General features: G+C 44.7%; 1 protein-coding gene and 1 long non-coding RNA gene across 3 annotated transcripts in view; one reads left to right on the forward strand and one right to left on the reverse strand.

Moving 5' to 3' along the window:
- The window catches only part of LOC119402233 (uncharacterized), a 75,765-nt gene that overhangs the window by 15,797 nt on the left and 45,721 nt on the right, over positions 1–14,247 (forward strand). Inside the window, exon 4 of one of the 2 annotated variants that reach the window (XR_005185693.1) lies at positions 9,163–9,254. The exons of the other annotated variant lie outside the window; for it this stretch is intronic. This is a non-coding gene — a long non-coding RNA (uncharacterized LOC119402233). The remainder of the gene's footprint in view (positions 1–9,162; positions 9,255–14,247) is intronic. 2 annotated transcript variants of the gene reach the window in all.
- Positions 6,053–14,247, reverse strand: part of LOC119402232 (uncharacterized) — a 34,542-nt gene continuing 26,347 nt past the window's right edge. The window contains exons 4-5 of the mRNA XM_037669366.2: positions 7,298–7,384; positions 6,053–6,340 (exon numbers count right to left, since the gene is read on the reverse strand). Coding sequence (XP_037525294.1) covers positions 6,129–6,340; positions 7,298–7,384 — 299 coding nt within the window. The 3' untranslated portion in view covers positions 6,053–6,128. The remainder of the gene's footprint in view (positions 6,341–7,297; positions 7,385–14,247) is intronic.

Raw genomic sequence — 14,247 nt, forward strand, 5'->3', positions numbered from 1 at the left:
TGGTCATCTGTATTTAAAAAGAAAATATGCCGATAACGCATATGATGCGTTCATCCAAATTTTTCAACGCATTTACGCAAAACATTTTCCTTTCAAAACGTTAAAATCTGCAAGAAAGGCAAGAAAACCCTAGGTCAGTCGCGAGCATTTGACAATGATAAAGCGTAAAAACATCTGTTATCACACCTTTTTACATACGCGCTCTCCTGAAACTTTGAAAGATTTTAAAACGGCAACGGTCAAGTACAACCTGGAAACTAATTATTACCGTACTCGTATCTTGTCATTTTTAAGGGTGGTGACCGCAACACAGAAAGTAACTACAGGCCTATATCGGTCCTTCCCGTCTTCTCTAAATGTTTAGAAAAAATAATTCATGTCCGCATAACGAAATTCTTTAACAAACATGATGTGCTAACAGATGCGCAGTTTGGCTTTAGATGTGGCAAGTCCACTGAAACTGCGTTGATGACATTAAAGGAAGTTATACTTCATAACTTTGTACAAAATAAATTCACACTCGGCATCTTTCTAGATTTCAGTAAGGCATTTGACTCGCTTCATCATAATATATTGTTAGAGAAATTAGAATCAAGTGGCATTCGTGGTGGTGGCAAATCTTTAATCCAATCATATCTTAGCAATGGGTGCCAAAGTGTTTACATTAATGGAAATAGCTCGTCATTTTGCCTCTCACTCGTGGTGTACCACAAGTATACTTGGCCCGCTGATGTTCAATGTTTACATAAATGATATTGTTCTACTATGCACAACAGTTAAATACGTCATTACGCGGATGATTCAACAATAATCCTTGATGGCGTTAACTTAGATGATATTATAAGTAAAGAAAATGATACACATTCAAGAATTTCATCATGGTCCAGAATGAACCAGCTTAAACTAACCCGAATAAAATGAAAGCCATTGTTTTTCGTGCCAAAAATAAAGTACTCACTACCCATCAACCTTCAGTTCTTGAATCAGTGCCGATAGATATTGTTGATGCTTTCCAACCTTCCAACCTTCCAACATAGGCTGGCACACACTTGTAAGTTGTGTTTGTAAGAAGCTTACTTCGGTTACAGGAGTGATGTCTTGTTGTCGTAACATTTTGCCGCTCAAGGTCAAACTTCAGATATATTACGCGCTGTTTAATTCACATCTAATGTATTGCACCCTTGTATGGGCCACGGTAAGCAAAGCAAACATAAATAAAGTAATAACTCTGCAAAAAAAGGATAATCCGCCAAAGTGGAAATATTGACCCGTTCGCAACAACGTGTGGAGCTTTCCAAGAATTCAATATAGTACGAGCTGGCAACCTTTATACATTTCCCTTATTGCACACACATTATTACTCGAATAGGGAGCTGTCCAACTTCATTAGATCACTGTCATGCCTAGAGCGTCGTGTCATTACAGTTCCCATAAGAAATACAGATATTTGGTTCGTTCCGCGTTTCCGCACTACGTATAAATACCAAGCCTTGGCCTACAACGTTCCCACAACACTTAACACGCACGAAAGTACGATCACCTGCAGCAAGAAACAATTGCACTCTCATTTCTGCTCTCTGGCGTCATAGGAACATGCGCAACAAACTTTTCTCATAGTCTATTTCATATTTTTCATAGTTTAGTCTCATAGTTTCATAGTTGCGATAGGTGGCGAGACACTGGAAGTTGTAAAGGAATACGTCTACTTCGGACAGGTAGTAACCACGGAGCCGAACCACGAGAGTGAAATAAGTAGAGGAATAAGGATGGGATGGGGCTCATTCGGCAAGCATTATCAAATCATGACTGGCAATCTACCACTATCCCTCAAGAGGAAGGTATATAAAAGCTGCATCTTACCGGTAGTTACCTACGGAGCAGAAACCTGGAGACTCGCAAAGAGGGTTCAACTTAAATTGAGGACGACGCAGCGGGCGATGGAAAGAAAAATGATAGGTGTAACCTTAAGAGACAGGAAGAGAGCAGAGTGGATCAGGGAACAAAGGGGGTTAAGTACATCATAGTTGAAATCAAGAAGAAGAAATGGATGTGGGCCGGGAACGTAGCACGTCGGCAGGATAACCGGTCGTCATTAAGGGTAACTGACTAGATTCCAAAAGATGGCAAACGCGTGAGGGGGAGACAGAAAATTAAGTGGGTAGATGAGATTAAAATGTTTGTAGGTATAACGTGGCAGCAGAAAGCACAGGACCGGGTTGATTGGCGGAACATGTGAGAGGCCTTTGCCCTGCAGTGGGCGTAGACAGGCTGATGATGATAAATGCATTGTATCATGTTACATCTTGTTATCTTGCATTATATTAGCGATATGTGTGTATGTGTGTTTCATGAAATGTATATATGCGTGCTTTTAAGTGCCTAAGTGCCAATGTATACGAGGGTCTATGCACGATGTACATTGATTTTCGGAAACCCTTTTTTATTACACATTTATAATATTTATCTCCATAAAAATAATCAGTTGTGAAATCATTTTTGAATTAGTATGGATTGTTCATGTTTTATATGTACTTGCATGTTATGTACCTCTAATCACTTCCGCACTATAGCCATGTGTATGTACAGGTCACCAGGGCCTTTGTCAAGCCGTTCTCACGGCTTCTAGCCTTGGCGACCTTCCAGTTTTTTCTGGTAAATAAAAACTTTAATTTCAAATTTGAATTTGAACCATGCAGGCCGTTTTATTTCCAGACCTATCATGGCAGGTTTCTGTTGTGTGTCCACGCCTTCCGCATCGGTCGCATTTCGACGATGAACTGTGCGGGTGAGCGACGGCACGATTTCCTGCTCTGATCCCAGTCTTGTCACAGAGGTAGCATTTGATCGCACTCCGCGTTTGCTCTTTGTTTTCCAAACATCTTTCATCTTGGCCTTTCCCTAGATTCCTTTGCCCTTGAGCTTCCAAATAACGGTCTGCGTGTTCGGACAGCTCAGCCACCGTCTTCAATTTCCGCTCCTTCAGAAATATTGCCACTCCCTTGTGACACGATGTCAGGAATTGTTCAGCAATCATGCTATCCCTCAGATCATCGAATGTTCTCTCTATGTTAGCGATCTCCAACCTCCGATCGAAGTAATTGGAAATTCGAGCGGCGAACTTCTGGTCTGTCTCGTTTTCCTGTGGTTTAGAGCTTCGGAATTTCTGTCGGAAACCCTCGGCAGTTAATGTGAAGCGCTGGAGCAGAGACTTCTTCACCTTGTCGTAATCTAGCACGTCCGCTGCTGGCATCCGACTAAAAACGGCCAATGCCGCTCCCGCAAGGCACATGCTCAACCCAGTCGCCCAGTCACTCCTCCGCTAGCCTTGTCCGATTGATATTCTCTCGAACCGCTGTATATAAGCGTCGAGGTCATCTCGCCTTTCGTCAAAAGGCGCTATTAACTTACGCGGACTCACTTTTGGTGGCTGGGGTACCATCTCTGTAACCTCTACTTGCTGCGCAACCAGCAGAAAAGGAGGAGGGAGACAGGAAAGAGCGCAGAAGAGCGCAGAAACGAATATCACGGGTACAGAAACGCCGGTCCGGTTGAATGATGGAACGGTACGGCGGAGGGCAGTTGCTAGGCTACTGATTTTGACGCCGTATTATTGTGGATGGATTGAAGCCCGATGTGTCAAAGACCCTATCTCCATCCTTCTTTCCTGCTGGTTGCGCAGCAAGTCCAGGTTACAAGTATGAACCAACTTGTTTGCAAAGAAGTACTACCATCTCTGACCTATCTGGTACTTCCACACTAGAGCTTGCGCGCAACTGCATTTTTTTTTTGCTGTAAGCTTATTTTCCAACAATAAATTTTTATTTCTTTTGCATGCCAAGGCAGGTGCTCGGGCGGGATACACTGCAGTCCAGGGTCAGCGGTAGTTCCGTGAGCTGCTCGCCAAGGCCGGTGCTTGGACGAGAGACTGGGGCGAAACCCAGTGAGAACTTCCGCAGGTGTCGGCACCTCGAACGCTACGTCCCGGCTCCTACGTTCGTCACTGCGAGCACCCCTTTTCCAATCTCGCGTCCCCGCGCGCTCTTTTCTCGTCGTCCTTGTTTTCTCTTCTCATTCCAGCCTTGAAATTGTCTGTTCAAAAATAACTTCTTCCTCCTCTGCTTTCCTTGACCTTGTCATTGTTGACAATATGGTAAAACAGCAATTGAAATATCTTTACATGTTGAGAACCTTGCGCTCGTCACTAGTTGCGGCTCCCAAAGGAACATTGATGTACTGACATGACATATTGTAACAGACATTACGGCCTACACGATTCCGCCAAGTTTTCTCGACTGGCATTTGAAACAACAGCCGTTAAAAGGTACAAAGTATGAACAAAAGAAAATATTTCACACATTGATAATCGTGAAAGTACCTATACCTGCATGCATGTAGCGCGACAGCAGCGTACGTCACATACGCTGCACAGAGTGAAGCGAACGTACGTACACGTGAAAACTGACGCCAGGTACTATCCGCAGTGCACGCGATTTGCACGGGGTATACGCAACAGCTGGGCATTGCGTAACTTTTCTAAAGAACACACAGAAGGAGCAGCATGCGTGAATTGACTCCACCGATTGCAAGGCGAAAAAAGAAAAGGAAGACTGCAAAAATTTTGGCGGCTCGCTTGATGCGCGCACGCGCTTGCAAACGACGCGACGGAAATTGTGAAATGTTTAGCTGCTCCTTCGCTAGGACGGGATGCGGATGTTTGCTATGTGGAGGCTTCACGAATGTGACGTCAGGGGATCTCCTTAGTATTCCTTCCTCCATGGCGCCTTTCTCTAATCTGGACGGTGCATACGGCTGGTGACACAACAAAAACTCTCTCAATGCATGCGCTGGAGAGAAGGGCGGTATTATAATGTAGGAACGACTAATTAATTTGCGCACCATCTGGTAGTTGCGCAGTGCTTCAATGCTAGTGCTCTGTATGAAGCGTAGCGCTTCGCTGTTGCTGGTGATAGGGTAAGACGTTGCATGCAAGACGAATGAAAAGGTGAAAAAATAGGCTCTGTAGGGCCCGGGCCCCCCAGTCTGACAGGACGGGGGGTCCCTACAAAGCGGGCGCATATTTTTCAGGAAGGGAACTGCCGTAGAAGACTAGTCACAACTTGTTTTGCGAAAACAAGTAATTGGTTACCGGTAATCAATTACAAGAATATGCACTTGAATTACCCAGAACGTTGCTGCTTTGCAAAAGTAATCGATTATATTGCAGTCAAGAAATCTTAATTGATTATAAGTAATCGATTACACGTAACGCGTTACGTACAAGTCTGCATATACCTAAACTATTGCGCCATATACCCAAAGTCCCTGGCCGTTGGCTCATTGAGCATTGTAAGCTGCATAGTTACCGTGGTCGCCGCAGGATGCCGCCACGTGCCCGCGCACTAGCTGGCGATCAAACTGAAAATGAGCTGCGCGGTCTAAGAAAAAAATAAAAAGAAAACGCTCAAAGTAATGACACGTGATGACGAAAGAACGCATCTTCCTGCCCTCTTTTCATCCCTCACTCTGCGTAACTTTCAATGTGCTCACTGGCACGAAAAGAGAGAGAAAGCGTTTAAAGCTTGCGGAAGATCCCTGTAACTCCGCTCCTACTTGACGGATTCTAAAATTTTTTTGCGGCAGTCGACTGGCGAGGCAATAAGCTCTGTTAGACGACTACTTAGAAAAGTGTTCCAGGGCGTCTTTAATGCGACTTCTTTGTAGCTTACATACACTAAGTAACAAGGCTTACTATAATTTGCAGTACTTCCCGAGTAGCTCTTCCTTTGTGGCCACAGCCACAATAGATTTCGAAGGACCACTGTAGAAGGTCGTGCAGCATGTAGCGGTGGCAACGCTACACAGTGGAATATACACCAGTTGAAGTGATAGGGACAATAGATGCCGTAGGACCACTCTAGAAGGTCGTGCAGCATGTAGCGGCGGCAACGCTACGCAGTGCAATATACACCAGTTCAAGTGTTAGAGTAAGCAAGACAAATAGCGCAAAAAACTACCATTTGCTCTCCTAATAAACTAAAACCAGGCTGTGGACATTGGTTTTTATTACAGTAAATCCAATTTTAAGGTTGTATAAAAGTGCTACCGCAGGAACAATTGTGAGGAATGCGCTAAAGATCCACTCTCTGTTCAGGAACATTGCACTTCGCAGGAGAGTACTCGTAGTTTGGATTTTTCGGTTTACAGCAATTAGTGAAAAATTTTTCACAGAAGTTCTGAGTTGCATAAGTTTCCTGGTGTTTTGTCCACATCATGCAGTGTGGTCTTTCGTCCACAGATTGAGGTTCTTCTCTTTCAGTAATGTCATCATCATCATCTTCTTCTGCAAGCAAAAGGACACAAAGGGGAAGCAGATTCATCAGTATCATCATCCGTTCACTGCAGATCGACGGCCGCCTTTGCTCCTTTATTTAGTAAAGTAGTTCTTTCTGCTTGTTCAGGAGAGATTGTAATGTCTTGAAATTTGTTATAATTAACACTATATTTATATTTAACAAATTACATAACATGTTCGTTTGCTGAAGTAAGCGGGCACAATATCTGAAAAATTATTTGCAGGTGAACACTCTTTGTGGCAGAGTAGGCATAGTCGGCGAACTGCGTAAGCGCGCCGCCGCCTGCAATACGTGGCCACCAATACAGCATCCACAAAAGCAGCGCGTCCTCGTCAACCGTGTCACTCAGCCTTCAACACAACTCGGCAACACTATTTTGCGGCATCCCTCAGCAAAAACCACCTAGCCCCCCCCCCCCCCCCCCCATTCCCCCTGAAGAAAAAAAAACGCTTTCGTGTACAGCGCATCTCCTGCAACATTTTCTATAGAGAAGCACACGTTGTCAAAATCACGGTTATAATTAAAAAAAAACACATAGCCTAATAAAAAAGATGGAGGACAACAGAGATGAGCCATGGCAGAACAGGGAATGTCGCTGCAGCCAATGTTCTAACGAATTTATTGTCTTTGCATGTTTTGAAGAAAGCAGGTTTTTCTGTGAAAACGCATATTCCAGTGACAGTGATTCTTGTACGACTTGCCATCTTAAAAGGGGACGCTTTTTTGCGCCGTGAACTATTTGCGCTGTCTCAATATTCCTGCACTATTGATCATCGGGTAGTTGATTTCGCTTCACCCCCTGTGACATGTATACGTCGTCATAAAATGTGATCGTGAACAAAATTTCGATTAAGTACTCTAACGATCGTAGGCTATGTTGATGCAGCAGAACTTAACCACAAAATGAACGAAATGAAACACTCGGATATGGCTGTGGAACTCACCAGATATCCTATTTCCAAATTCTGTCACCTTCACAACTGCGCATTTCTTTACCACATATAAAAATTCATAATTTCCAGATGGAGCACCTGTTGAAAAATACAGAGTGTAAGTGACGCATGATTATAAGATAGAGTACCCTGTACATGATATACGCTAAAATGGTAACGATCTTGAGGATACGAACATAAACAGTGTTTCTCTTCGTTAGAATAATCTTAAAAGAAAATATGGTACACTTCAGTGTGTAAGACTCGATGGTTTATTCAGTGTTGTCTTGACGAGCAAATGGTAATTATGGGGTCTGACCTTGAGGTATTGAATATATCTTTATCGAATATCAGTTAGGCTTACACTATATATAACGTGTTCAGAAACACCTAATAAATGTGTTTGATGACTTTGTGGCAGATTTTTCTTTACTCTTAAAGCGAAAGTTCTACTACATCATCTCTCTCAAGGTCATTCATCGCGTCACAACGAACTTGAGTCGTCGGAGCGATACCTTGGTGGGCGTGGCGTCACGCCACGTGAACCGCTGCGGAGAGGCGTCGCTGCTGCGCTCGTTGGAGCCTCGCCGCTGCGGTAGCACGTGACCAAGCGAAAGTTTAACGGCTGCTTCGCCGGCCCTTGGTCATTCTAATAATGCAGTAGATATTACTAGACGGCAGGCTGCGAAAACTCAAGCAAGTGAGAGTTGTCTGCTGAAACAACGCAGCAAAGGGAAGCCAGATTAGCGCGTTACAGAGAAGCTCAACGAGCGCAGAAGCGTGCAAGGTCAAAGCTACTGCAGCCGCAGCCTTCTTTCAGAAACACAAACAAGAAGAAGAAGCGTGACGTTAATGAACCAGTATGTTCACATTCTTTGCAAAACCAAGGCAAAAATAACATTAGCTCGTGAAAACAAGGTTGACCACTGAAGGGCCTGAAGTGGTGTGGTCTCAAAGCCATTCATAGAGAGCATGGCAAACGCACAATTCTGAGTTTACCTGTGGTTACTAAAATTAGTCTTCACGTTTAATTGTTTTCAGTTTGATTCGTCCTACTGCCTACATATTTTTGGCACTAATATGGGAACCCTTTTTTTACAGCGACGTGCGCCAACATTTTTATGGGACAGTTAGAATCAGAGCTTTTGAAATCATCTCTGCTGAAGCAGAGATGTACAATATATCTGCGGTGTAATTCAAGTACATCTCCGCCAGTGTCATATTGTACACCGGACGAGTACTGCCTACTGTCCTCAGACGAACGGTCTGACTGATGGTTTAATCGGTCCCTGGGCCACATGCTCGCGACGCATATTGCATCTGATCAAACAAACTGGAACCTGGTTCTTCCATTTGCAACCTACGCGTATGCCACCGCTACACAAGTCACGGCCGAATTTTCACCGTTACTCCTTCTGTGCGGTCGCCAGCTGTCGCAGTATATCGACACATTACTACCATACGCACCAGATGCATCCGAGTTAACAATTGGAAGCAGTGGTCCAGTGCACTCCGCGGAGCTTACAGCGTCAAGAATTAAAGACGTGTCGGATGCAATAGTGTTTGACACAGCAAGGCGATTAGGAATGCAGTTCAGTGCGCGGCAATTTTATCAGCGCCAAGGTTTCTTCGATACGGTTGCATTCGACCTTCTGGTGCTGCTATAATATGGCTCGAGTTGTCTCGTACTACATTCGTGCGAACGTAATGACACACACGGTCAAAGTAAAATTCGGAGGCCCATCATCTTGCTGATTAGAAAGACTAATTCAGATATCACTGTAAGATTATGTCGCGTACCGCGAACATAACGTTTCCGCAGAACAAAATCATGGTGACTTTCTTGCCGAGTTTCACTGTTGCTTTCTTGTATTCAGTTGATTAAACACAAAGGGCAAAGCTGAACGTTTATCGGAGAAGCACAGTACGACCATAATGAGGCTACGAGCGACACCCAGGCACGCTAGAGGTGAGCATTACAGCATGTTTGTTCTTGATTTAGCACGTAAGTATCGCTTTTCAGCCTCGTTGGGGAACTAGCGGTCGCCGCCTGCTCGGCGCTCGCCTAGCTCTCCGCGGCGCCAGTCGCGCATGCGCAAGCGAGCGAAAGCGTGACCATGCTGGCGAGGAGGTGCCTTTTACCATAAAACACTTTCGGCTGCAAAAAATGTAGCGTAAGGGCCTCTACCTGGTTTTCCTTCGTCCATGTGCTATTTATATTCGAAGCATTTCTTAGCGAACCAAAGGCACTTACACCGTTTCTATCTATCTATCTATCTATCTATCTATCTATCTATCTATCTATCTATCTATCTATCTATCTATCTATCTATCTATCTATCTATCTATCTATCTATCTATCTATCTATCTATTTCTGTCTAGTCGCCTACGTCTTGGTGCTCCAGCTAGGAGGACGTGAATGTATGATGAACAGGTATCACAACTCATGACATGAATCACGTGACTTCACCGTCACGTACGTCATCAAATCCTTTTCACCAGTCATGTGCGGCGTGTACCCGCATACGGTGCTGGGCAGTATCGAAGATGCATGAATCTTAGATGCTATCTTAGACACTCTTTGGGTATCTTGTATCTGTATCGCGATACGGCTCGCAAGACGAGTATCTTATCTGCATTTCCGATACATGCAACAATGTATCGCGGATCTTAAGATACAAGATACTGCTATACGAACACCGTCATACGAAACAATAAACCTCGGCTGAACTCCGCTTCTCAGGCTGATACTGCTGCCACTAAGCCACCAGAACAAAACTAATGGGAGTGAAGTTTTTTTTTATAGTTCCAAAAGAGAGCTTCAGCGAGCACAGGCGATTTGTTCTACGCGTCCCTATTGGCGGTTCAGAGTCACGGATGGCGCTCGAGTCATCTCGACAAAAATAAACGCGCTAACGTGTGTCTACGCGCAGGCAACCTTTTCTTTTCTCAATGTTTCTTTTCTTTTTAGTTGTGTGTGTGCCATGACACTTGAATCGTGTTCGTAGCCACAATACTGAGCTACGTACTCTAATGCGTGCGGTATCTTTCGCTCAAATTCTGATGCCGCGATAGTGTCGTTATCGAAGTTTGTTATGAAAGTATGTTAGTGTGGTTATCGAAGTCATCGCCTGGATGTATAATTGTTTGTCGTTACAGCAATAAAAAATTCATGTCGCACAATAAATCTTCAATAATTCCCGTTATATACTGCGCGTTCATTCAGCGTTAGCAATCTCGTTTCGCAGAAATTCTGGTGCCGGTTTCGGTATCGTTCTCCATGTGCGCAGACTCACGATGGATGTGAATTGTGCAGCGAGTGGGTGGTTTGAAGGCGCACGCATTACAGAGCACTCAGGCATAAACGTCAGCAAAGTTAGAAATTGGGCTAGTTGGTTGTGCATGTTGGGAGGGAATTGCGCTACAGCTAACTGGGACTTAACAAAGCTAGAGGACGGACGAACGGAATGGACACGACAAGCGCAAACTATCAACTGAAATTTATTGAAAAGAACATTGAAGGGCGAAAATATTCTATGAAAGGGGGACAACAGTCAATCTACGAATGGGGAGGGCGTTACATTCTTCTGAACTGGTATCTTGCGCCACACGTGCCTGTTGTGGGTGACGTCAATGGTGCTTGTTTCTTCTGATGAAGTCGATTTCTTGTGGGGTTAGTAGAATGGAGCATGAACTGACGCATGCGCTTTGCTGGTTAGTTATATGGTAGGCCTCCCATATTTCTCTGGTCGTCTTGTTCTTCGATTTGGCTAATACTGAAAAGTCAAGCTGAAAATATGTGCAAAAGAGTAAACGACCAGGACTTGAAAAAAGAAGAATGCCGAACTCGTCATGCCAAGAAATACGTAGAATGCGAAGTTGGCATTGTGTATTCCATCCCACTGACTTGTGGCAGAGCCTACATAGGACAATCGGGTCGTTGTGTGAACGAACGGCTGAAAGAGCACCGCTACGCATGTCAACAAACGGCAATAACAGGCAACCTGTCAATGCGCTGCAGAGAATGCGGGTGCAGCCCAAAGTTCGAAGAAACTGCAGTATTAGCCAAATCGAAGAACAAGACCAGAGAAATATGGGAGGCCTACCATATAACTAACCAGCAAAGCGCATGCGTCAGTTCATGCTCCATTCTACTAACCCCACAAGAAATCGACTTCATCAGAAGAAACAAGCACTATTGACGTCACCCACAACAGGCACGTGTGGCGCAAGATACCAGTTCAGAAGAATGTAACGCCCTCCCCATTCGTAGATTGACTGTTGTCCCCCTTTCATAGAATATTTTCGCCCTTCAATGTTCTTTTCAATAAATTTCAGTTGATAGTTTGCGCTTGTCGTGTCCATTCCGTTCGTCCGTCCTCTAGCTTTGTTAAGTCCCAGTTAACTGTAGCGCAATTCCCTCGCAACACTCAGGCATAAATAATCACTATCGTCAGCAGCAGCATCAACAAAGCGTGCATATGCGAAGGTGCGCGTACTGCTTTGCGGACACGCTGTGGGCACATCGCTATTTTGGAGACCGATGAATTATGGCTTAGTGAGCAGTCGCAACTTTACTTGCAGTAGACATTCCAGGACAGTTTAAACCGCCTATGATGAGTGCGCAGGCGTTCATTTCCCTGCGGCACTGTTTAGGTGCCCACGGAGAAGCCAAGCCTAGCTAGCCAATGAGATTCGGTGCGAACGGGGGCCAATTACGCTTTCGCATTCTGCTGTTGAAGCCAATGTTGAAGAGTCTACAAAGTTTTTGCTCGCTTAGTGATGAGCGCACCATAGAAAATTCACTCTCGCATTACACTCCAATTTATTGTCTAGCGCAGTGTTCTTTTTCACAAATGACCTTTCAGTTACTTATATCCAACTCATTCTTAAGCCATCAGCGTAGCCTTATGCGCAAGTTCACGAGTACCAAAATCATTACATGCTATGACTGCGACGCCTCCAGAAAGCCTGCTCGCTTGTTCTCTCTCACAGCGGAATACTTTGTAGTTTCCCAATATGCGCCGATATTTCGTTTCTCGTAAGCATCAAGCCACAGACGAAAAAGAGTTTAAGATGGCTTTCACGTCGCGGTAGTTTTGTCGCTGTCAGTTGTGTGCGTTGTCCCGGAGGTCTGCGAGAAGTTGAGTTTTCGGACTTGGAAGGTTGCAGCAGCCGACGGCTGCTTCAGCAAAAGGGCCGGCATCAGCAAAATACACTCTAAGAACTAAGAGAGTGCTGGGCACTCTCTTTGGGAGAGTATATTCTTGTCCCATATTTAACTCTCTTTTCCAGAGTAAATCACCTCTTCTTGAGGCAGAGTATAGTAATGCCCCCTGTGAGGGTTATAGTACTCCACCTCAACAGAGTAACATAACTCTTGCCGAAGCAGAGTAGCCGGACCCCTCCGAAAGGAGTAGTAGTACACCTCAAGAAAGAAATAGCAGAACCCGGGCGAAATAGGGCCTTAATATAGCATTTGAGAATTTATTCATGCGTAGATCGTAATGATGACATAATAACGAGCACTGCGACAAAAAAAGAAGACGTGAGAAAAAAAAAACACGCGGAAGTGAGATTCGAACCAGCGACCTTCAGATTGTGAGTCCGACGAGCTACCACAACGCCACACTCGAAGACGACGAACACGTCCTTTTTCTTTCATGTTGTTACTGATTGCACTGACCATATCGGTGATCTGTCTTCATTTTCTTGTTTAGAAACGCCGGTTTGAGTATCTCCGTACATGCGACAACCAAACACAAGATAGTTCATTTCTTTGTTTTCTGCTTTCCGGTATCAGAACGGCAATCCGGCCTGTTTCTCAGCAAACAAGATTAGCGTAACCGAGGATATGTGCGGCATTCGCGTTGACCAGCTAAGCGGTTAGTCATTTCTGTGTAGAAAACGCTGTACTTCTGAACTGAACATTGAACACTTCAGTTTTCGTCACGCCCTTGGACATATTTTCGGTCATTATTGTTCACGTTCCGCGTCTACAGCCGTAATTGCGCACTCTAACCGTACGGACCATTTAGCTTATGGGCAGCGTACTCCGTGCGCGACGTTCGAACGAAAAACGTGGATACTGAAATACGAAGAACTTAAAAACCTTTCGAATGTAGTTTCGATCGTCGACCGACTCGATGAGGTGATATTCGCTTATTTAACTGCACAAATCCAAAGCTAAAAACGCGGATATTAGGCTTTATTCCAGTGTCTTCCTGTACACTGAAAAGCACTGCAGGCGCTGGATTCCACTGCATTCCAGTACACTGAAAAGCACTGGGAGGCGCTGGAAACGCTGCTTTTTTTAATTAATTGTATCCAGCCCCGCGGCGAATGCAGTGCTCTCTACTGTATATGCGTGTGCTTAATTTAATAATGAGTGGTCATCGCTCGCGGTATGCCGGCACATCGACATATACTATATATGAGGAGCAGGAGTATAACTGCGTTCTACTCTGTCATGCCAGAAGAGTAAACGGGCATTCCACTCTCTCAGATGGAGGTAGAGTATAAGCACATTTCACTCTCTGCTTTCGTACAGAGTGAACGCGCATTTCACTCTATGCGATGCTTTGCGAGAGTAAGAGAACGCTCTGAAGAGTAACTCGGCTTTCTTACTCTTGCGATACGCTTACCAGTTTTTAGAGTGTAGTATAGCGTGCGCACCGTCCCAAGTCAGCGTATGATCCGGGTAGAAGCGAGAACTTCTTCTGCGCTTCAGCGAACGTGATGTTTTCTCTCACTTTCAGTTTGATGATTTTCTTCTCCTTTCTGAACGTTTCGCATGTCCGCGAGTACGCGTCACGAAGCCCATGACTTAGGATATTCTCTTTGTGTGCTTGTGTGGCGGTGCAGCTCTCGGTTGGGTGCTCGTGGGCATTTCACTTCGCGCATGTGAGGTTTGCGTGACATGTGCTTGATCCGTGTCCGTACTTCTAGCACTTAAGGCACC

The sequence above is a fragment of the Rhipicephalus sanguineus genome, chromosome 8, assembly GCF_013339695.2.
Source record: "Rhipicephalus sanguineus isolate Rsan-2018 chromosome 8, BIME_Rsan_1.4, whole genome shotgun sequence".
In the NCBI taxonomy this organism is placed as follows: domain Eukaryota; kingdom Metazoa; phylum Arthropoda; class Arachnida; order Ixodida; family Ixodidae; genus Rhipicephalus; species Rhipicephalus sanguineus.